Here is a 21198-nt window from a genome sequence, read left to right on the forward strand (position 1 = left end):
GCCTCCTCTCCAGGCCAGCCTCGGCCACCTGCAGGTCCACGGGCTCCTGCCTCCTCAGCCTTCCCCAACCTGCTCATGTTACTGCCCAGAGAAGCCTCCTCCTGCCCGCCCACAGCCACCACATGCACGGTTCCTTCAGGGACAGCAGGAACAGCACTGCTCTGAACCCTAGGCACATCTGTGGAGCACTCACAACAGCCCGTGGGCTGGGAGCTACCATCATGATCCCATTTTCCAGATGAGGAAACTGAGGCACAGAGGAGTTAAGTGACTTCTCAAGGCTATTCAGCTGAAAGGGTCAAGGGTCAGGTCAGGATTCAAACCCAAGCCTGGCTCCAAGGGCAGCTCTCAAAACCCACAGCTTCAGAACAACTCACACCCTATTTCAAAGGTTCCCAGACCTGAGGATTTTTGCCATCTGCCAACTCCATTGTTATTTATGTAACATTTTTCCTTGGATTGGTTTAAATGAGCAAGAGGAGTGTTCAAAGCCGCTCACTGTGGTCAAATCGAGCCTTCCTCTAATCAGGACGGCAGAGAACTGGGGCAGGGTGGGCGTGCTTTTCTTCACACTTCAGTGTTTGGCTCCACATTCAGAACCACCTGCCCCAGGGTCCAGCTCCCTCTCATCCTAAGTCTTCCTCTCCCACTCTTGACGCAGCCCTGGTGGAACAGAAGTGACGGGTCAGACTTGAGAAAAGGTCTGCCCTGATTCACGCCTGATTTCCCTTGGACTTCGGCACTGGCCTTCAGCCCGATTCTTGTCTCCGGAAAAGAAGTTATTTCCTTTCCAGACTCAGAGCCCCGCTCACATTGAGGCAGCCAGTGCCAACACACGAAGAACCCCAGAGGCTCCCTCGGGCTGGTAGCCCTGGGCAAGAGCGGTCTGAGGCCCCAGTCCAAGGACAGCCAGCAGGGAGAATGGGGCTGTCGGCCCAGATGGAGCAAAGGAATCCACCCTCCCAGTGGCCCAGAAACCTCGCTCCAGCTTCCCAGAGGAAGTTTAACTAGATCTGTTGAAGGGAAATTGCCAGGCCTCTCCCCCAACCGAACCCCCACTGTCCCCAGGTTCGGATGAGATCCAAGACAGCCACAGGGGGTCAGGAGACAGGATGAAGGGCCAGGCAGGCCCCCCAACCTGGCCCATTGCCCCTCCTCTTGTACCCACAGTGACCCCTCCTGCCTCCAGGGCCCCGAGGTCCCCAGAGCCTCTCCAGCACGTGCACTTTCTGCTCCTCATGGCCCCACAGTCACACCAGGACTCCACAGTCCTTAGGCCCACCTTGTTCCGCAGCCATCCCTTGTCCCTCCTAGAGGCCACCTGGAGCCCTTAGGCACTGACCTCTCCTCCCCAGCTGGAATTGCGGTTAACATGCGTCTGCTTGTCTTGGAGGTCCTGGAACACATGGCCCTGGTCAGTGAAGTGGTGCGATGTCTGCACACGGACCTACAGGCCTGTCACCAAGTTAGCACCACAGGGCAGCCCGCCATTTACACCTTCACCGCCTCCAAGATTCCACAGCACATCTCGCAGATCAGACACTACTGGGTCCAAACCCTGTTTCTCGCATTTCCAGCTGGGTGAGCCTGAGAGCCCCCTAAGTCGCTGGGCATCAGGTCCCTCACTTTACAACCCAGGGTGACCGGGAATCCAAACTAAGATCATAAGTGCCAGTGGTCCACACAGTGTGGGCTGCCCCAGCCTTAGAGTCAGGGCCAGGGTTAGGGTCCGGGGACCTGGAGGACAGCCAGCCCCTGGCTGGTTACAGGGAACCGTCCTGCGAGCGGGTCTTGGGCAGCAGATGGAAGGGTCCAGCATGGTGGGCACGAGGGGCCTACATGTCAGCCGAGCATCAGGGCAGCCCTGCAGGGTCTCAGGGCTGCCTGCCGGGCTGCTCCTTCCGAGGACCTTGATTTTCCACCTCAGCCGGAAGAGGAAGTGGCCAAGGAGGGAGTGGGGAGGGCGGGGGAGGGGCCTGGGGTGACAAGCACCCGAGCAGGCCTCCGTGCTGCCCTGGAGGGGACCCAGCACAGCCACAGCAAGGCTGTCTCTCCCCCTCCCACCACCAGGTCTGCAGCTGCTAGAGCATCCCCTGCACAGCAGACGGGAGTTCACAAAAAGCAGGCATCCAGCTCCAAGGGAGGCGTCTGTTACTTATGCTCCTCGGACTAAACGTCCACCAGAGGGTTCCCAGAAAGGGCCCCATCAAGGAGGGTCGGCTCTCTGTGGAGGTCATTCCTGCTGCAGTCCCAAGACAGGGCCATTGTGAAACGTGAAATTTCAAGAGCCTCAGCTTTCCCAAAAGAATGAGAAAGAAAAATAAGTGTCACGTATAGAAAGATTCAAAGCACTTGCCAGCTTCAAAATCTGGAGCCAAGTCTTAAAGGAAAGTTAAATGCTGGTTTAAAACCAGCTCCATCCAAGTAACCCAGAGCTCCTACCGGATTCTGGGAGCCAGCACAGGGATTCCTGACCAAGTTTTGTGATCGGAGTTACTCAGAGGTCAGCAAGGGACACTGAACACAACAAGCCTGGCAGCCACTAGCTTCTGGTGCCTCCACCGAGGAGAGCCCACCGACAAACCCACTTACCCTGCCTGCCAGGAGCCCCTGTCCTGGAGCCTCATGGTCACCGGCCCAGGTTCACCCCACCCTCAGCCTCACTATGTCCATTAATGATCTTCCCCCTCAGTTGCCCTAATATTTTAATAAAGGAGTTTGCTCACTGCAAACTGTAGTTAATCTGGGGGTGAGAAGCACCAGGTGCAAGGGTCAGGGGGCTGCCTTTTAGCGGGCTCCAAACTGTTCTCCTGAGGTGAGGAACTCTCCCTGAAAACCCCACCCAGGCCTCCCGGCTGCAGCAGCTGCAGGGCCACCTGTGCCCTTCCCCTCGTCAAATCTGAAACCCTCTACTGACCTCACTTCCCCTGCCCCGACCTCCAGCCAAATCAGACCCGCATCCTCCCAGACCCAGGTCTGGGCTTTCATTCCCCTGTGCTGCTCAACACCCACCCAGCACCCAGTGGAGGAGAAAACAGGGTCAGAGAGCTGGAGATTTGCTCTAGGTCACACACAGCTGGGGACAAAGTGGGTGGGAACACAGACCTCCGCCCACCCAGCCACCTCACCCCACCCACCCACCCCGCCAACTCAACCCACAGTGTGCTGGCTGGCCCTGGCCCCTCCCCTCCTCGGCCTCCCAAAACCCAACCCCCCAGCACTTCCTCAAAGTCTTCTCTAACGGAGTCCCAGCAACTTCCTGCTTCCTCCCACCAGAGCCCACAGGGCCCTTCCATGACCTTAACAAGCGGCCATGTAAAGACACCCAGGGCCCAGGGCACAAGCCAGCTTCTCAGGAGGTGCCTCCAGGCTTCAGAGCTCGTGGCACCCTCTGCCCAGGGGTGCTGGTGTGGCTGCCCCAGACAGAGGGCCGCCCCAGGGGCTGGGCCCCATTCTGTATTCTCAGTGGGCCCCCCACGCTAGGCACCAGTAACGCCCAGTGTCTGGTTGGCTGGCCCAGGCAGGAGGCGTCCTCCACGCCGGCGGAGGAGCTCTGAGGCAGGCAGCGGGGAGGGGGCCTGCCATCCGCTCTGCGCCTCTGAGCAGGGGCTCCCCACTGTGCACGCCCCCGCCATAAGAAGGCCCAGCTGGAACAACTACAGAAATCACCGCCTCCAGGGCTGGACCCACAGTGGAAACTCCACTCGGCTCACGTGTGGGCACTTGGAGGGTGCCAGGCCTGCTCTCCCCACTGCAGCCCAGACGCCCAGCTCAGCTGCGCAGCCTGGCCATGACCGCAGCAGCACTGCCCTCACGGCAACCCGCGTTCACAGAGGAGGGCCAGGCCAGGGCTAAAACCTGCTACAGATTAATTAAAAGGTCACATCTTAGATAAATAACAAGGGCCTACTGTAGAGCTCAGGGAACTATATTCAACATCCTGGGATAAACCATAACGGAAAAGAATATGAAAAAGAATATATGTGTGTATAACTGACTCACTCTGCTGTACAGCAGAAATTAACATTGTAAATCAACTATACTTCAATAAAATAAATTTTTTTAAAAACTTTTTTTTTAAAGGACTCAGGTCTGGACCCCTGTTCAGAGAGCCTCACACGGGAGGTCCTGCTTCAGAGCCTGGTGAATACTCTCAGGCTGCTCTCTCCTCTGTCCGAGCACGGGCACCCGCCACTGAGAGGCCCTGAGCACGGGAACACCAGGACCAGCCACAGCGTCTGCTCTGCTCCACGCCCTCTGCCTATCCCCAGCTTGCAAACCCTGGCCCAGAGCCCGGGCTCCAGGCAGGCAGTGGTCGTGACCCCCGGCACCACCTGCCTAGAGGACAGGGATTTGTGTTTGTCCGCATCCCCATCGCCAAGGGCCTCTAGAATCTGTCTGCTTAAACTGAATGTGAAGGACCATCTTGCGAAATAAGCACGTGGACGGCTGGAAAGAACTGCTCCCAGTGCTATCTGGCTGCACAGCCTCGGGGAGCCACCCAGATTATCTGTGCCTGCCTGGCTTCTGCAGCCCTGGCCTCGGAGGCCTCAGGCAGTGCCAGCGGGCCCAGGTTTGCAGGCCGGCTGGCTCGCTGGGGAGAACAGCTCCCTCAGGTCAGTTCTGAACACACCTCTGGGCAGAGGAAGGCTGGAAATCGGCTGGGCGGCCCTCTGGCCCTGGCTCCGGCCTCAGGTCACAGGCTGCCCTCTTCCCTGGGAGACACGTGCAGGCCATCCCAGGCTGATCCCAGACAGCAGAGGTCCTGCCCCTTCGCCTCCCATCGGGGAAGGAGCACCGCGCCTGAAGGACAGAACCCCAGCCTACGAGGCTGTCCTTCTCCCAGAGCCACACAGCCAGCACCAGCATGAGGCACCCCATGCGCTGCCTAGCAGGCCCCCGAGGCCTCAGACCCTCTGCCAGGGTGCGCCTGGGAATTGCCGCCAGCCAAGCAACAATTGCAGGCGGGGTGGGGCCGGGATGAGGACACTCGGCTGCCCCCGGGTTCCTAAAGCTGGTCCTGCCAGGCCTCCCCCACCCCAGGGAGGTGCAGCTGCAAATACACCCCAGTACTCAGAACCTTGAAGACAGCAGACAGCCCACCCCCAGGCAATGGCCCAACTTCCAGGGCAGGAGCAGGGCGGTGCCTGCAACCCGGGAGAGCAGTTCGGGAGGATCCTTGAGCACCAAGAGCAGGTTGTAGACACGTGCATGTTTAGGGCGTGTGTGTGAGGGCGTGTGCAACACGTGTGGACCTACATGTCACTAGGGCTTGGGACAGGAGTGGGTTCACGTTACAAGCTCTCTGATGATTCTTCAGAAATGCACCTCTTCAGAAGAATTCAGCAGACTCAGGAGGGAGAGGCTTTGTGCACCTGAGGACTGAGATGGGTCCCCCAAGCTTAGGACAGATCAGACAGGCATGGTCCCCGGGAATCCACCTCCAGCACCCTAGCCCGTGAGAACCACATCCCCACGCGGTTTCCTTCAAGGGCTCAGACCATGGGTCTGGAACTTGGTCTTCAGGTCGCCAAGGCCTGTGACCATCCTGGGGCACCTTGGGTGCCACCATGTGAGACACTTGGCAGGAATGCACTTTATTTTAGTGGCAGTTTGTATGCTGGCAGGACGACCAGCACCAAGTGTAGGCAGCTCTCCTCGGAGACAGGAGAAAGAAAATCTCATGTCAAAAACCTAACATGACCAGGAAAATGATGAATCCAAGTCCCTCAAAAACTAGCTGCAATTACAGACAACCCGTTCACACACTTCTCTTTTCCCTCAAACAGTAAGTAACAACAGTCACCTGGCACTAAGACCGGCTGAAGTTTGTAAAACCATTTCTTCAGGCTGAGCTTGTTTATTTTTAGAGAGAGAATAATAAATTCTTTGCCTGTACTTATAGGTTTATACCTTGCCCGGGGCTGCTCTGCAATGGAAATGAAGCTGTTCTTTGTTTTAACAAGCTGGCTGCAGTCCTGAGACTCCCCCCCAGTTACAAACACACACTCAGCAGGCCAGCCAAGCGGCTCTCAGAGGCCTGACTCGGCCCAACCCCAGTTCCGGGTCCCGGTCCACAGGAGGACCGGAGAAAATTAGCCCATAGCTGAACTCCCCTTACCTCCTCCACCCCCACCCATAGAGATTTAAACTACTGGACAATCCCACATAGATCAAGTCGGGCCAATAAGGGTGAAGAACAGCGGAGCGGCTTGTCCATTACAGCAGTGCCCCCAACTCCAGTGTGCAGGGCCCAGGGGTCCCAGGCCACGATGCTGCTGATCTGTGGACCCCACGGAGTCAGGAGGGTATGTGTCCAGGGGACTCAGGTCAGTGCGGTGACTGGCAGTAAAGGCTGGGAGGGACTGTGACGACCGAGGGGTACCAGGAACAGGGGAGGGACAAGCAAGGCAGGGCGCACTAGGAGCCACAGCAGGTTAACAAATGTCATAGCTTCCCCGGGCTTGGTGCACTGGATCTGTGATAAAACCTGCGTCCGAAAAACAAGCAGGAAACCAGGGGTCCCCGGGGTCAGGACCTGCCCCTCTGAACCCTCCTCCTGAGATAGCGCTGTAAAGGTAAGGTGAAGGTTGAGCAAACTGGTTTTCCTGCAGGGATGCAGTGACAGACCAGAGACCTCTGAGCAAGGCAATCCCGGGAGGGGGCAGGCCTTTGAGAAGGCCAGCACCTGCCCCCAGACGCCGGGTCCGCTCAAACCCCCCAACACACAGGCTTGGCGTACAGAATACGTGAAGAATTCATTTAAGGAGTCACAGATACAAATATCAGGTGTAGCCCCTTTTGGTTTGTTTTATTTTAGCCCCTTTTTAAAGACAATTTTATTTGTTGTGCCACAGTCATAAGCACACTAAGAAGGGCTGATTTTAGTTACCCCAGTGTGTATTTTATTCAGTCCATGCTCATGTTTACTTTTCCTGAGACCAGAGAACATTTCCCAAGTGGAAACATGGCCCCTGATACTCATATAACCCCCCACCCAGAACAGGTTACAGTCACACGGGACTGCACCAAGAGCATGCCCTGTGCCTTGAACATTTGTCATATTTGTTTCTGAGGACCGAGTTCCTTCCAGGGGAATCTAAAGACAAGTATTGCCCATGTAGGCAAGGAGGCCGGGGCTCCTCCTGTCAACAGCCCGGCAGCAGCGTTTGGTGCTGACGTCCAGCGCGACAGAGGTGCCCTCCCTCGGGGGACACATGGTACCTGTAGGTGATCCTCACTTCAGTTCCAGGCTCATCCTGCTCCCAGATCAAAGCGACGCTCTCCGGGGACTTCCGAACATGTTGATCCAAGCAGTTGACTGCACAGAAACAGGTTCATGGACATTACACTTGGTGCCACTGGAGTCGGAAAGGGGAGGGTCAGGTTTGCAGTGGTTTGCACTGCTCTCACTGGGGTGGACCCTTCCCTCATCAGAGGCGGGTTTCTACTTCCTTGCAAGGAGAAGGGTGATAGAGCCCGCAGAAACGAGGTGGTCACTACACAAAGATGACCTCGCAGGTACAGGTGACCCCTGGGAATGCTCTGAAGCAGGTGCTTCACACCAGGAGTCCCAACCCCGGCCCCCACCCAGGGCACCCTGACCCGACTGGCCCCGTGGTTTTCAAGGCTCCCTGGCGGTTCTAACGTGCGCAGCTAGAGCTCAGCACCGTGGGCTGCGCTGTGGGAGAGAAGACTCGATGCAAACAGGGCACCCCGAATCAGTGTGCATGCGTGGGGTGGGCTCTCGTGTGGTGGAGGTGCGATCCAGGACAAGGGCCCACATCCCTTCTCAGGTTTCCAGCCAGCACCCTGCCCCAAGAAGTGATGCAATGATGGCAAAATGCCTTGCTAGTTTTCTGGGAGGCTCTGTTCCCTCTCCCTCCATTACCCAAGCTCAGGTCACATGACTGCCCGCAAAAACAGGTCAGTTGTGCTGGTTTACTGTCAACCTGAAGATTAGTAGGATCATGTTCATTGCTAACCTCCTATTCACTACTACTGGCTGGACTTCAAGGTGAGCTTGGCTCTGGCCGGTTTGTGCCAGACCTCTTCTCATCTTCTTTAGTCCCTCAAGAAGCTTACTTTTTGGTCTAAATTAGGGCTTCTAAATTCCCCAGTATCCCCAGAGGACTTATGAGCGTGTAGCGAGGCCCCACCCTAAGTCTCTGACTGAGCAGGTCGGGGTGGGCCTAAGCATTTCACTTCTACCAAGATCTGACATGATGCTGTAGTCCAGGACCACGCTCACACAGGCGGACGTATGCACACATGCACTCACGTCTACCTGGTATGTATATTCTCGATTCCAGGGGGGCTTTCTTTTTCCAATGAGGACAGGAGTAATTAAAGACTCTGGCGAGCTCTGTAAGACATCTGGCCATGCCCCCACTGGATGGCAGCCTGGGGTCATGGTTAAAACCATGCTCTAGAGAGAGCCAGGCCGCTGTCCAACCACTCGCCAACCGCTAACTGCAGACTTGCTTGTTTATCTCTAAACAGCACCGCTAAATCTCACTCTCCTAATCCGTGGTGGTGGTAATGGTTCCGGACTCTAGGAGTCACGGTAGTAATTAGATGCCACTGGAGTTTTCCTGCCATGGGGTCAGATGGTGTGGCTGTGTTCCCAAGGGAAACACAGTTCACAACTGCCATGGACAACACTCAGATGACACAGTGCCCAGAGAGAAGCACAGTGCAGGGTCTGGGGTGACGTGGCTCTACAAAGCCATGTGTATGTTGGCTCTTAACACGTATGCACAGCTCCCGCTATTGCCTCAACAGCAGAGAGAAATACAAAAGAGGAAGGTGGAAGGGAAGGAAACTTACATCCCCCATTTTTTAAAAAAGTCTCCACCCAAAGAACTGGGCAGTGAGACAAGGAAATATCCTTTCCAAGTATTTCCAAGAAGAGCTGGGCAAGAAGAGAGTGCAATTTAAGGCTTGGCTCAAACCCGACCTCTTATTTCAAGACGTTTCCAAATTTCCCAGCACACAATGATCTCTCCCTCCCACCACACCATTCAGCGCTCACTCATCTTCCCAGCTCTGCTAAACCCTCCCCCATCTGGGTCAGAACGTCCCTGTGGGCAGAGACCATGTCCCTAAGATTCCTTCAACACGGGAGGGGGGCAGGGGATGGTGGAACACACTTCCTAATTCTCCCCTTAGCAGCTGTAAAAACCTTGAGAACGTTCCCCAGTGTCGATCTGCTCCTTTACTGATCTGTGGTCCATCTCATTAGAATGCAGGCTCCGAGGCACTGGGGCATTTTCTGCACCGTTCACCACCAATCATGAGTTGGAGCCTTTATTTCCACATCTGTACAAGGGGGCCACCAGACACTTCATGTTGGTGTCACAAGGATGATGGGAGATGAAGCATCATCTCATTCACCTAAGGGCAGGTCTGCACCCGGGCCTGGCACGGCTCTGCAAGTAGGTAAGCTGGTGTGTGTGGTGGGTTTGGGTTTGTTTTTAAGAAAAGGTGACGAGAGGGTCATCATTTCCATCATAAACATGTACACACGAAGGCAGGCATTTTCATTCAATGAACTCTTGCTGGTTGTTTAAATGCATCCCTGCCCCTCCCCACTTTACAGAAATTCAATTTTAATCCAAAGAGATAAGGGAGTTAATATTCACAAAAGAATTCACAATAGGTTTTCTTTAAATAGAAAACCTCTTTGGTACAATTTGAGGTATTACATCAGTCACAAAAATTGTATTTGCCAACATTCCAGCAGCATCTGCTATTTAAAGTAAGTTGCGTCTCTAACAACTGGGGAGTATTCAGACTTTTCTGAGGGACGCTCTTCTGAGACCTGAGGTCATGTGTCCACTTAGAGTTCCTTGAAGGACCTGAGAGAGCTACTTCAGTCGCTGGAAGGAAATGCAACCCAGGAGGCAGGCTCTTGCCATCTCAGTGTGTCTGCCGTCTGAATTATTCGAGGCACATCATGAAGAGGAGAGAGCTACAGCGAAATGGTTTCCACTGCTGCAAGGAATGTTCCCAAAAGCGTCCAAGGAATCTCTGTGTTCAATGCTTAGTTAACAACAGTGTCTCTATACCCAAGCTTGAAAGTAAGAATAAACACACTTGTTTTTTAAAATCAGACTCAAAGGAGGGTTTACTTCTGTGTTTTAAAAGCAATGCGTCACTACCCTCCAGTTCTGCACTTGCAACTTCCTGACATCTCGGAGTTTATACCCAAGGAGCAAAGATATCTGTTGAGCCCTACAAGGGAAAGAGCCAAACTTCAAAAGCTGGAAAGAATCCTTTTCAGAACGTGGCACTGCAGGGGGTGTTTGCTTTACCTCCCCCACCCAGGGCCTCTGACACCACGACCTACCCACCCCTACAACAACCTTACCCACCCTTACAACGATGGCCTGGCTCTCTCAGGATCCAAGACCTGTGTGCCCTCCCCAGCCTGCTTCCTGGAACAGGCTGATCAGGTGGAAACCCCCATGGTCCCGTTCAGAGTAAGCACAGCAGGCTCAGCAGCACAGATGAACACCAGGTTCAAGGTCACAGCCTCCTCCCAGGATTCATTAATAAATAACAAAGGCCAGTGATTGGGTGCAAGGAATATTATAACGACAGTGCAGAGTGCTTTAGAAGTGTCTTATTCAATGGTAGCAGCAGCCCCAGGTGTCCCCTGGTCGGAAGCCTAGCAGCCTCTCCCTTGGTCTCTGGGACCTCTGGCCGCCAACGACGCTGGGCCTAGTCACCACCCTGTGAGAAGCCCCTTGTAGGTGCTTTGGGCCACAGCTGCAGCTGAGCCCAGCCTGCAGTTCAGGCCCCAGACTTGGGAGTGAGCAGCACGTAGATGACTAGAGTCATGCAGATTACGGGGAGCAGAGGCAAGCCACTGCCGGCCCTGTCCAAAGTCCTGACCCATGGAGTCTTTGAGACTAATAAAATGGCAACAATAGGAACTGGAACAGAATTCAGTTACGCACTATTCTCATGTTACAGAAGAGGAGATGCACGAGAGAACAGTTAGGGTAGAGAGGGAGGGATAAACTGGGAGATTGGGATTGACTTATACGTGCTACTATATATAAAATAGATAACTAATAAGAACCTATTGTATAGTGCAGGGAACTCTATTCAACACTCTGTAATGACCTATATGGGAATAGAATCTAAAAAAGAGTGGATATATGTATATGTACAACTGACTCACTTTGCTGTACAGCAGAAGCTAACACAACATTGTAAATCAACTAGACTCCAATAAAAAAATTAACTAAAAAAAAATAAAGCACTTGGCAAGAATTTAAAAAAAAAAAAACAGTCAGGGAAAACAAGGATTCAAACCCAGGTGTGACTCCAAAGACACCTGGAACGACTCAACTGTACATAACCACCCACAGACTCTTTTTGTTTGTTTAACAGAGTCGTCTCTGTTAAACAATTTCCAATTCTGCCCACTTTAGCAGGTTGGACATAGGTCAGTGGTTCTCAACCTCAAGTGTGTATCAGGAGCACCTGGAGGACCCACCCCTGGGTTTCTGGTTCTGGCCACCTAGGATGGGACCTAAGAACTTGTATTTCTAACAAGTTTTCAGGTCATGCTGATGCTACTGGTCCAGGGACCACACTTTGAGAACTGTACGTACAGACCTTCCTGAAGGGGTAAAGGGAGTTTCAAGCGATGCTCCTTTGGAACAAGCCATCATCACACGATCGTCACACAGACAGATCATGCCAAAACACCCCACCCAGCCCAAAACTTTCTAGTGGCTCCCAGGGCAGCCATGGCTTGGCTTGGTCCTTTTTCATACCATCACCTCTGTGATTTGCAGACACTGGCGAACAGCAGAGATATTCCTGACAGATGAGTGGGTTGCATACACATTTGAGGTGAGAATGCGGCTGAAAAGCTGTTTTTCTACAAGGCAGTTTTCTGAAGTTCAGTTTCTGGCTAAGGTAACCATACAGGAGAAATAAGTGAAGAAAAAGGGGCAGAAGAGTTGCTTGCTGCTGCACTCTGACCTTGGCCCTGACCAAGTGAGGCTCAGGAGGCCCTTGCTGCCTGTCCCATTATGTCTGTCGTTACCCACCCCCCGCCACCCACCCCACCCCTGTCTTATCTGAGACTGAAAGGCGGCACATGTTCAGAGCCAACCTTGAATGTCCCGGCAGCCTCAGGCCTCTCAAATCCAACGCAGCTTCCAAAGGAGCTGCAACCTTCTGCGCTGTCCCTCTGCACTCGGCTCTCCCCCATCCAGGGCACATTCCACCAACCCTGCAAACCTAAGGGTTTGGTTTTTTCCCAATAGTTCAAGGACACTTGCTGCTGACTCAAGTTTAGAGAAAACACTTCTCTACTGAGTCATTTTTATTAAACCAGCAAAGCAATATACCATATGAAAAATAATCTGGTCTGAAGTTCCCTTCAGTTTCTTTGTTTGAAAAATAACTGCAAGACACTACCTATAATTCTATGACTATTTCTGAATTTCACAAGTTGAAATCACTACTACTTATTGGTCACCAATACGTGCCGGGCCCGTTCCATCACTCTATGTGCCTTGGCCTCACAACCAGCCCCTGAGGTGGTCATTACTGCCTCCGGTCTACACAGGAGGAGACTGAGGCTCAGAGGAACAGGAAAAATGGGCCAGTAAATGGTGGAGGCTGGGAGATTCGACCCCACCGCCCAGTTCAGGCCTTGGCCACCAAGACCTACAGATCCTCTCCTTAAACACCCCCTAGACCCCACCTATCCCCAGTTACCCCCTTCCTCCTTGACAGGCAGCCCCTCTGACCACCCCACCTGGCTGCACACACCCCAGGCCTAGCCTACCTGGGCCCTCCCTCACTTCCTGGGCCTTCTCCGCTTGCTGGGCAGGGGGTGGGTGCAGTGCACTCTTCCCCACCCCACCCCAATCCCAAATCTTGACAAAACAGTAGTGGATCCAATCTCAGCAGAGACCAGAGGACTGACTGGCGGTGGAGCTGGTTTCTGGGATCTCAATCGCACCAGGTCTAAAGCCAGCCCCGTGGGTCTTGGGGGCGAGGGTGAAACTGAGCACTGGGGGCCCCACCACTGCCCCCTTCCCGCCCGCGGGCTGACCCCTGCTGCCGGCCGGGCTTCCTCCTCCCCGCCACCCGCCACGGCTCGATTTGTTTACACGAGCAGGGCTGCTCCCCAGGCGGGTCGCCGGCCGGCACCCGGCGGTGACATTGGCCAGAAGCTTTTCGGTTCTGTCTCCGGCGCCTGGGCGAGGGCAGGTAGTTCTGCTGCTGGCGCCTCTCGCCACCTCCAACGCGGCCCGGCGCGCTCGCCGTGCGGGGCGGTGGGGGCCCCATTTAAACTTGGGGGACGCCGGGAGCCCGAGCCGGGACTGGGGAGTCGGGCGGGGCTGCGAGTCCCCGGGGCTAGTGGTTGGGGGCGGGGTGAATGCGCAGCTCGCCGGGGGCGAGTCCCGAACGCTGAGGAGGCAGCATGTGTGGCCGCCGCCGGCTGGGCTCGGGGTCCCCTCGGGCCGCGTGAGCTGGGGCGCCCCGGCCCCCAGGCCCACTCACCGGACACGTTTAACTGGCCTCCCAGGAACCAGCCGATCCTGCCGCTGCGGAAGTCGCAGTCGCTCACAGTGTGGTAGGGGGTGTCCCACACGAGCACATCCCGCGCCAGCGGCCCCCAGAAGGCGGCCGGCTCGCTGGCGGCCAGCGCGATCCGCTCCTGGTACGAGCCGGCCGGCGCGGCGGGAGCGGAGGTGCTGCCCCAGAGCCGGGGGGCCGCCAGGCCCCGCGCGCCCACTCCGCGAAAGCCGCCCAGGAGCCGTACGACACCGCGGCCCAAGCAGCGCGCCGCCATCGCGCCTCAGAGCCCCGCGCGGCTGTGGCAACCGTGCCCTCGCGTGCCCGCGCCCCGCCCGTACACGCCCCGCCCCCTCCCCGCCCTCCGGCCAACGCCCAGCCCCGGTCCCACCCTCCGGCCAACCCCGGGCCCTGCCGGTCCCAGTCTGAAGATTCTACCCGCCCTAACTCGTCCCACCTCTCCTCTCTTCTCCCACCCTAGAGCGGGGCCGGGAAGGGAGAGGGAGCAGTTGGGGAAGGGGTCCCAGGGCGGGCTGCCGGGGTTTCAGTTGGTGCGTCCTCTAGCTCCGACGGCTGCGCCGCGCGGGGACCCGCAGATATGCGCGCCGCGGACGCAGGCTCTCCCGGGCGCCCGGAGCCGTCTGGCGTGGGAGGGAGCCGACTCGGCCTCAGGAGACCGGCGGAGCGAGGCCCTTAGGTGGGTCCGAGGACCACCAGTTAGGTCATTTCAACATCTTAGAGGCTGAAGGCAAAGTATTTATCCTTTTGAGCGCCCTTGCGAGTGAACCCTCTAGCGGCCTGGTCGGCCTGTACCCGTCCCCAGCCCCCCGCCAAGATGCACACACACATAAGCAGCCCCTGTGGGCTATGGGCTGGTCAGGGGTCCTCAGCGCAGGAGGCTGTGGGGACCTGGGGCAGTGGTCTGGGGTCCGGTGCTTTCATGTGGTAGAGAAGTAAACGCTCCACTAAACCGTAGCTGATTTGGAACCCTGGGGGGGGGGGGGTTTCCACTCATTGCTCCAGCATCTGTGGTCTGGGTTCAAAACCCAACGTTTCTAGCTCTGTGACCTCGGGCAAGTTCCTTAACGTCTCTGTGCCTACACCACCTCCACTACTGAACTCACTGAGTGCCCCTTCCAGGTTGCATGTTTCAGACACCAACTCATTTATTCTTATGCAGCCCTGAGGAGGGGGTGGTACCTCCATCCCTGGGCTGTACTCAGGAAGCCCAGTAGTGGAGGCAGTGTTCTTGTTGTCAAGCCAGGAAAGATAGAAGGGAACCCACAGAAACTTTTCTCAACCAGACTCTTAAATATTACAGCACCCACAAACTAAATACATAATAAATAAGGTAAACAGAAGGAAAAGGGTAGTTTTGAAAACTGGTTGGTTGAGTTCTTTAGGCTTAGGAAACATCCCCTCCTATTAGCTGTAAGAGGAACTTCTGCTGTCAGTCAGCCCCGGGTGTGTGTGTGTGTGTGTGTGTGTGTGTGTGTGTGTGTGTGCACGTGGTGCCTGCTTTTTAAGGCTGGGGAACCAGTGATAACAGCTAGCGCTAGACATGGGCCCTGCTCTGTGCCAAGTACCTGACCTGCATTTTTCACTTAATTTAAAAATTATTTAATGCTATCAAGTCCCCCCCACTCTCAACTCCTGAGTGGAACAAATGAGGGCTCTGAGCCCTAAGAAATAGGCACATGGTGGGCAGAACCCTACTCCCACCTCACTTGGCCTGAATCACCTTTTTAATAGAATAAATAAAATTGAAATAGGGAAAGACCATAACTGTGGCCGGGGGCCCCAAAGATGGCCATCAACTTCACCCCCTTGTGTAAGTGAGAAGCTCCCCCTCAAGTGGGCAAGCAGTGCTGCTCTGACTGTCCCAGTCCAGGCCCTGCAAGGCCACAGCAGCAGCCCCTGCTCTCCTGGACCCCAGCTGCCATACTGTAAGCTCTAGCCTTCTGGAGGAAGAGACCCCATGCAGAGAATGTTACTAAATGAGGGTACGTGTGCCTGATGCACGGTAAGGCCAAACAATACCGAAACATTGGATTTTGGAGCAGAGAAACATTTATCTCCATGCAAGGAGACAGGTGGCCCATGCCTTAGAAACCCTGAACTCCCCAGAAGCTTTCAGCAAAGCCCTTTTATAGGAAAGGTCAGGGAGGGGCGTGGTTAGTTGTTGCAGACTTGGTGTCAGATCCTTTGTTCTTGAGGTTAGGTTGTGGCCAGGTGACGATGTTCCTGTAAAACCTCCACCAAAACAAATGTTATTCTCTGTTCTGACAAGAAAGGGAAGGGGAGGCATTTAGTTCTGTCTCCATGCCTCCTTGCGGCTTTTAACACTTAACAAATCCCATAAGCAAAGCAACATCATTACCCTTCATTTTACTTGGTCAAGGTCCCAAGGCTGGACTTTCACCCTCCAAGGCTAAAAGGAGGGGGTCCATGCGCTGGCTGGTTACCTTACACGGGAGCATTCGTCCAGCACCCAGTCTGGCTCCTCCTGACAGTGCCCAGGCCCGACTGAAGAGAGAGATCTCAGCTGGCGGCACCCTCATGACCAAGTCCCCAGACCCTGCCCAGCCATCATCACTGAGGGAGCCAGGTGGCCAGGACCCCTGGCCCTCAGGTCACCCAAAGTGGGGCCAGGTCCCTCAGACTGCGACCAATGGAGACCGCTGCCGCCATCAGGTCGCAGAGGTGGGGATGGGGGAGAGGTTCATTCTGCTTCAAGGCCTGGGCCCGGCCAGTGGGCAGCCGAGGCCAGGGCTCTGGAGCTCCGTGGGACACAGCCCCAAGCCTGTCCCCGGGCCCCCCGGGGCAGATGTCTGCAATCCGCCTCTCAATGCACCCTCTGCCACCAGGACCCCCGCCAGCTGACTGTAACCACCACATAAAGGCGGCTCACCTGCCCCAGCTCTATTACAAGAACAGTGGGCAATGTACATGGAATTGACTCTAAAGAAAGAAGTACAAAGCTGGTGTTTCCTTCAGGCTGGGTAAAGAGAAGTGACTGTGGGTACAGAAAATACTGCTGAGCCAATCAGGTGGTACAGAATTGCACTTCCTGCAGCCCAGTTTACCCAGGATGAGGCCACTGAGGCCAAGGCCGCCAGCTGCCTCCTGGAAGCGGCTCTCTGGGAACTACAGCAGGTGGAGCCACACCCACCACCCGTCTGGCCACATCCACAGAGCAGCTTCCCATGGGGCCTCGGCAGTTCTGAGAGCAGCCGGTCATCCGGCTGTGACCCAGCAACACAGGTCACAGAAGCCCTTGCCCTTAACACAGGCAGAAGGCTGCAAGTTGGCAGGTGCAGATGTGGGAGGCCTGGGAGGGTTTTCAGGGGAGCTGGGCTCACTTTACGTCTCAGGCCTGATGTTCAACTCAGACAGCAACCCTCACAATCCTAAGAGAAGGATGCCCTGGTCGCCACTTTACATGTGAAAAAGCAAACACAGAGAGGGGACACGCCCACCCAAGGCGGCACAGCTGGCAAGTGGGGAGCCTCAGCCCCCCGGTGCTCACAGCTTTAGCAGATTTAGGGTGTTTGCCTTCTTAGCCCCTACCTCCCACATTGCTTGGAGCTGCAGCACTGGACCCTCCTAAGAAGCAGCTTTGTAGATACAGGTCCGGGAGACCCACCTGTCCCCCTCAGCAGACCCAGCACTGAGCCACCAGAGCTCCCTGCTCCTTGGCCCCTGTTCTCCTCACTCCCACAACTCCCTTCAGTGACGGCATCTGTGGACCACCGCCCACCCGGTGTGCATGGGCCAGCATGGAGGCTGTCAGCTCGACAGCAATGAACCAGACACAGCCCCTGAGCCCAAGGGCACGACCAAGGAAAGGGGGGGACAGGGAGACAGGCACCAAATCAAATGACTGAAATGCAAAGCAAAACCAAAACAGAAAATCCACACTAAGAGCCTTGAAGTGGGTAGGAGGAAGGAGAGGACGCAGCTGCTGGGGGTCTGGGATGGGCTGCACAAGGGTATCAGGCTCCCTGCCCCCAGGCCCGCATTTCCCGATGTCCCCATGACCTCAGTGGCAGGGATGACATGTGGGCACACTTGTATCCATGGCTTCAGCAGTGGGGTCTCCAGGACCCCCATGCAGTGCCCTGTAACACTGCACACTGGATCCCCGGGAGGGAGCGTGCACACAGCAGCCCCAGGGCAGGAGGGTTCACCACCAATGAGTGGGAGAGACCAGATGTGAAAACCAGAACAGACTCCAGGTGGCACAGGGCTGGCAATGGTGTCCTCCCAGAGCTGAGGACCCCCATCTGCTTAGGATGGGACCATGTGGAGCCAGCAGACCTCGGGGTGGGTCTGTTCTCAGGCAGCTCTTGCAACAAGCTCCCTAAATGCCATCAACACCAGATCCTGGAACCCCTTAACTCCCTCTAGCCCTCTGTGAGCAGGAAAGACTGAGGTGTCATCCACCCACAAACCACAGGAAGGACTTTGGCTTTTGAGTTCTCCGTGGCCCCCAGGAGACACTCCCACAGCCCACAGTGGTCAAGAGCACCATCAGAGAAGAGAGCGGCATCTCCTGTGATGTGTCATTGGTACCTCCAGGAACCGGTTCTCTCGCTGCCCAGGTCCACAGGGACCTCACAGCCATGGCCCCTCCCGCCTCTCTGCATGGACACTTGCTGTGGCAGCAGGCCAGGGGCAATCACCAGACACAGGAGGCCCCTCTGAGGGCCAAGCTCTAGGAACTGTGAACCGTGGCCACTGTCACCCGTGGGTCAAGCCCTGGCTTCCTCCTCGAGGAAGCCGGGTGGACAGAGGGCACTGTCAGGGAGCCAGGACAAGCACACCAGGCCCTTGCACTGCCCCCAGCCCACCGTGCAGTAAGTGCCTCGGTGTTGTCATGTGCGAGATGAATGAGTGGGAACCAGACCCTGAATCCTTCGGCTCTCAAACGCCAGGTGCTGTGTTCATCCCAATGGGGATATGGCGGACAGAGTATCCAGCTTTTTCTATTTCCGTAAAATCATAGCTTCTAAGGCATGGGGGTTGCACAGGCGTATTTAAGGGCTAATGAGCTTAAATCTCATGCCCTCCCCGCCCCTTCCCTTGTCTTTCTTTGGCTCCTAACTAGTAGCCTGCCCCCTCCCAGCTAGAGGGCTGCTGTTCCCCTCAGTTGGCAGCTGCTGTTTCTCCTCCCACTTCAGGGCTCCAGCAGTGAAGTCACCATTCCTACCTCCCCTTACCACCAAACCCCAGCTCACTTCCTGCGGTCTCCTGTTGAAGCCGGTCTCCCTAGAACCAACTGTATCCTGGACTCAAGTGCAACCAGGGATAAACAGATTTTGGTCCAACAGCTTCTGAGAATGGCAGCAGTTCTGGCTGGGAATGTTTGTATTTTGACACACATAAAATTAAAAATTGAGGGGCTGGGCAGCTAGGGAAGGTGCTCTCGGCTGAGTCTCGGAGTTTCCTTTGAGACCGAACTGCAAGCAGCGGGCAGGTAGGGGGGGAGGATGCTTCTACTGCCAAGGGCAACGCTGCTCAGAAGGCCCGGCTCCCACACCAAGACCTCATCCTGAACAGCCTGTGGGTTTCCCACACACGCCAGAAAGCCCCTGTGGCCACTTGTCCTCGTGGTTCATCCTGCAGGTCCATCGTCCGGCAGAGGCCTGTGCAGTCCCCTCACTCTGAACCCGAGGTCCCGAGGCTCAGCGGTGGCTGCCCTGTCCCCTTCATGGTCTCAGGCCAGTGGAAATCCCTGCTCAGATGCTCGTTTGGCAGTGATCGCCCTGGATGCTGGGCTCCTCAGGATCAGAGGAGGATGAGAGGTATGGAGTGAAACCAGGGAGGAGCTTCTGAGCTGATCTGAGAGATCGGTCTCTTTCTGCCTTAGACAGCAGAGGCAGCTGAAAACACATTGCCCTCCCTACCTGGGGCCTCGGGAATGTCTCTGGGGCTCCCCAGCCTCTCAGCTCAATCAACCCAAATGTGAGGGTTTATGATATGAGCACAAACTTGAGACAAAGGCCACGACAGGGAAGGGTCAGCCAGCAAACATGTGCTGACCTCCTGGGGTGGACACCGCTTCCTCTGGGGCCGGCCCCTGAGGGTCCCAAAGAAATTAGAGCCCAACCCTGAAGGCACCAGCTGAGAATCCAGGAGGGTGTGTGTGGATTGAGCAGGGGCCCAATGAACCTGGATTGATTGATTGATTGTGGGTTGATTGAATGGGAAGATGAGGGATAGAAAACAAAACAATCAAATTTCTAGTACCCGGTGCCCATTTTGACAAACTTTAAAGCTGGCCAACACTGCCACCTGGTGATAGATTCTCCCTTTAAATTTGCTTCAGGACCAGTGGACAGGAAGAACACAGCGCGGGCCTCGAAGCCACGTCTCCATCAAGGGAAGTCCAGGAGCATCTCTGAACAATGAGGCCCTCAGAACAGTCTTTGTCTCTCTAGTGAATTGATCAACGAAGGCTAGTTGCGTCCAGAACAGCCCTGAACTTGAAGGACAGACACTCTGGGGAGGGAGAGGAGAGATCTAGTGTACACGGCAGAGAGAGATTAAGGTGGTGGACTGGGCGTAGGGAATAGCGGGTATTATTTATTTTAAATGATGATAAATTGAAAAAAGATGAGGCCTTTGTGTCTGAGTCCGTGTGGGCCCTTATAACAAAGTATCATAAACTGGGCAGTTTAACTACAGAAAGGGTGGCTAACGAGACAGTTACATGACTGTAGACATTTCAAAGGGGAGACGACCACCGCTGGTGACTCAGTGGGTGGGTTGGAAGGATGGGTAGAAAAACAAATTCCTCTACACAAACGTGTTCAAGCTGTGCTTCTAGATGTCTGACCCGCAAGTCAGGCCAGAGCACAGCCACATGCCTGCCAACAGGTGGCGCCAGCATGTTATTGGTGATGTTTTATTTATTTATCCGTTTATTTTGATGGAAAGGGCGAAAAGGCAGCCAGCCTTGGATGAATTTTTAAGAAGTGGGGAGGATCCAGAGAAGTCAGAACGAAACCATGGGTCCCTACTGTTCCCTTTTGATTAGATAACTTTTTTTTTTTTTGGCTGCGTTGGGTCTTCATTGCTGCACGCAGGCTTTCTCTAGTTGACACAAGCGGGGGCTACTCTTCATTGCGGTGCGCAGGCTTCTTATTCCGATGGCTTCTCTTGTTGCGGAGCACAGGCTCTAGGCGCATGGGCTTCAGTAGTGTGGCACACGGGCTTAGTTGCTCCGTGGCATGTGGGATGTTCCCGGACCAGGGCTCGAACCCGTGTCTCCTGCATTGGCAGGCGGATTCTTAGCCACTGAGACACCAGGGAAGCCCCCACTCGGCAACATTTCATGAACATCTTTCCACGTAAGTATGCCTCATTGTTATCATTTTTAGTGGCTGCATAGTATTTTATTTTATGAGTGTGCTATATGTAAGTTGCACAGGTTACTAGCTCCCTCCCCCAAACTCAACCCTGGATAAACTAGGAAGAGAGATGGAGGCAAGAATCAGAACCGGCCTGAGGCAGCAGAGGGTCCATAACAGGTGTGGCCACATCGCACAGGGCCTGCTCTGCGGGTCCAGTGGGAGAGAGAGAAGGTGACTTCCAGATACTTCCCAGCACCTGCCCTCCTGACGTCAGCCCCAGGCTTCA

At 55.3% G+C, this 21198-nt stretch overlaps 1 protein-coding gene across 2 annotated transcripts in view; it reads right to left on the reverse strand.

Moving 5' to 3' along the window:
- The window catches only part of ACSS1 (acyl-CoA synthetase short chain family member 1), a 41142-nt gene extending 27245 nt beyond the window's left edge, over positions 1-13897 (reverse strand). Inside the window, exons 1-2 of one of the 2 annotated variants that reach the window (XM_059037585.2) lie at positions 13540-13897; positions 7225-7321 (exon numbers count right to left, since the gene is read on the reverse strand). In XM_059037585.2, coding sequence (XP_058893568.1) covers positions 7225-7321; positions 13540-13831 — 389 coding nt within the window. In that variant the 5' untranslated portion in view covers positions 13832-13897. The remainder of the gene's footprint in view (positions 1-7224; positions 7322-13539) is intronic. The other variant, XM_059037588.2, reaches the window with a different exon arrangement.
- Between the last annotated feature and the right edge of the window lie 7301 nt (positions 13898-21198).

This window comes from Kogia breviceps, chromosome 14, assembly GCF_026419965.1.
Source record: "Kogia breviceps isolate mKogBre1 chromosome 14, mKogBre1 haplotype 1, whole genome shotgun sequence".
In the NCBI taxonomy this organism is placed as follows: Eukaryota; Metazoa; Chordata; class Mammalia; order Artiodactyla; family Physeteridae; genus Kogia; species Kogia breviceps.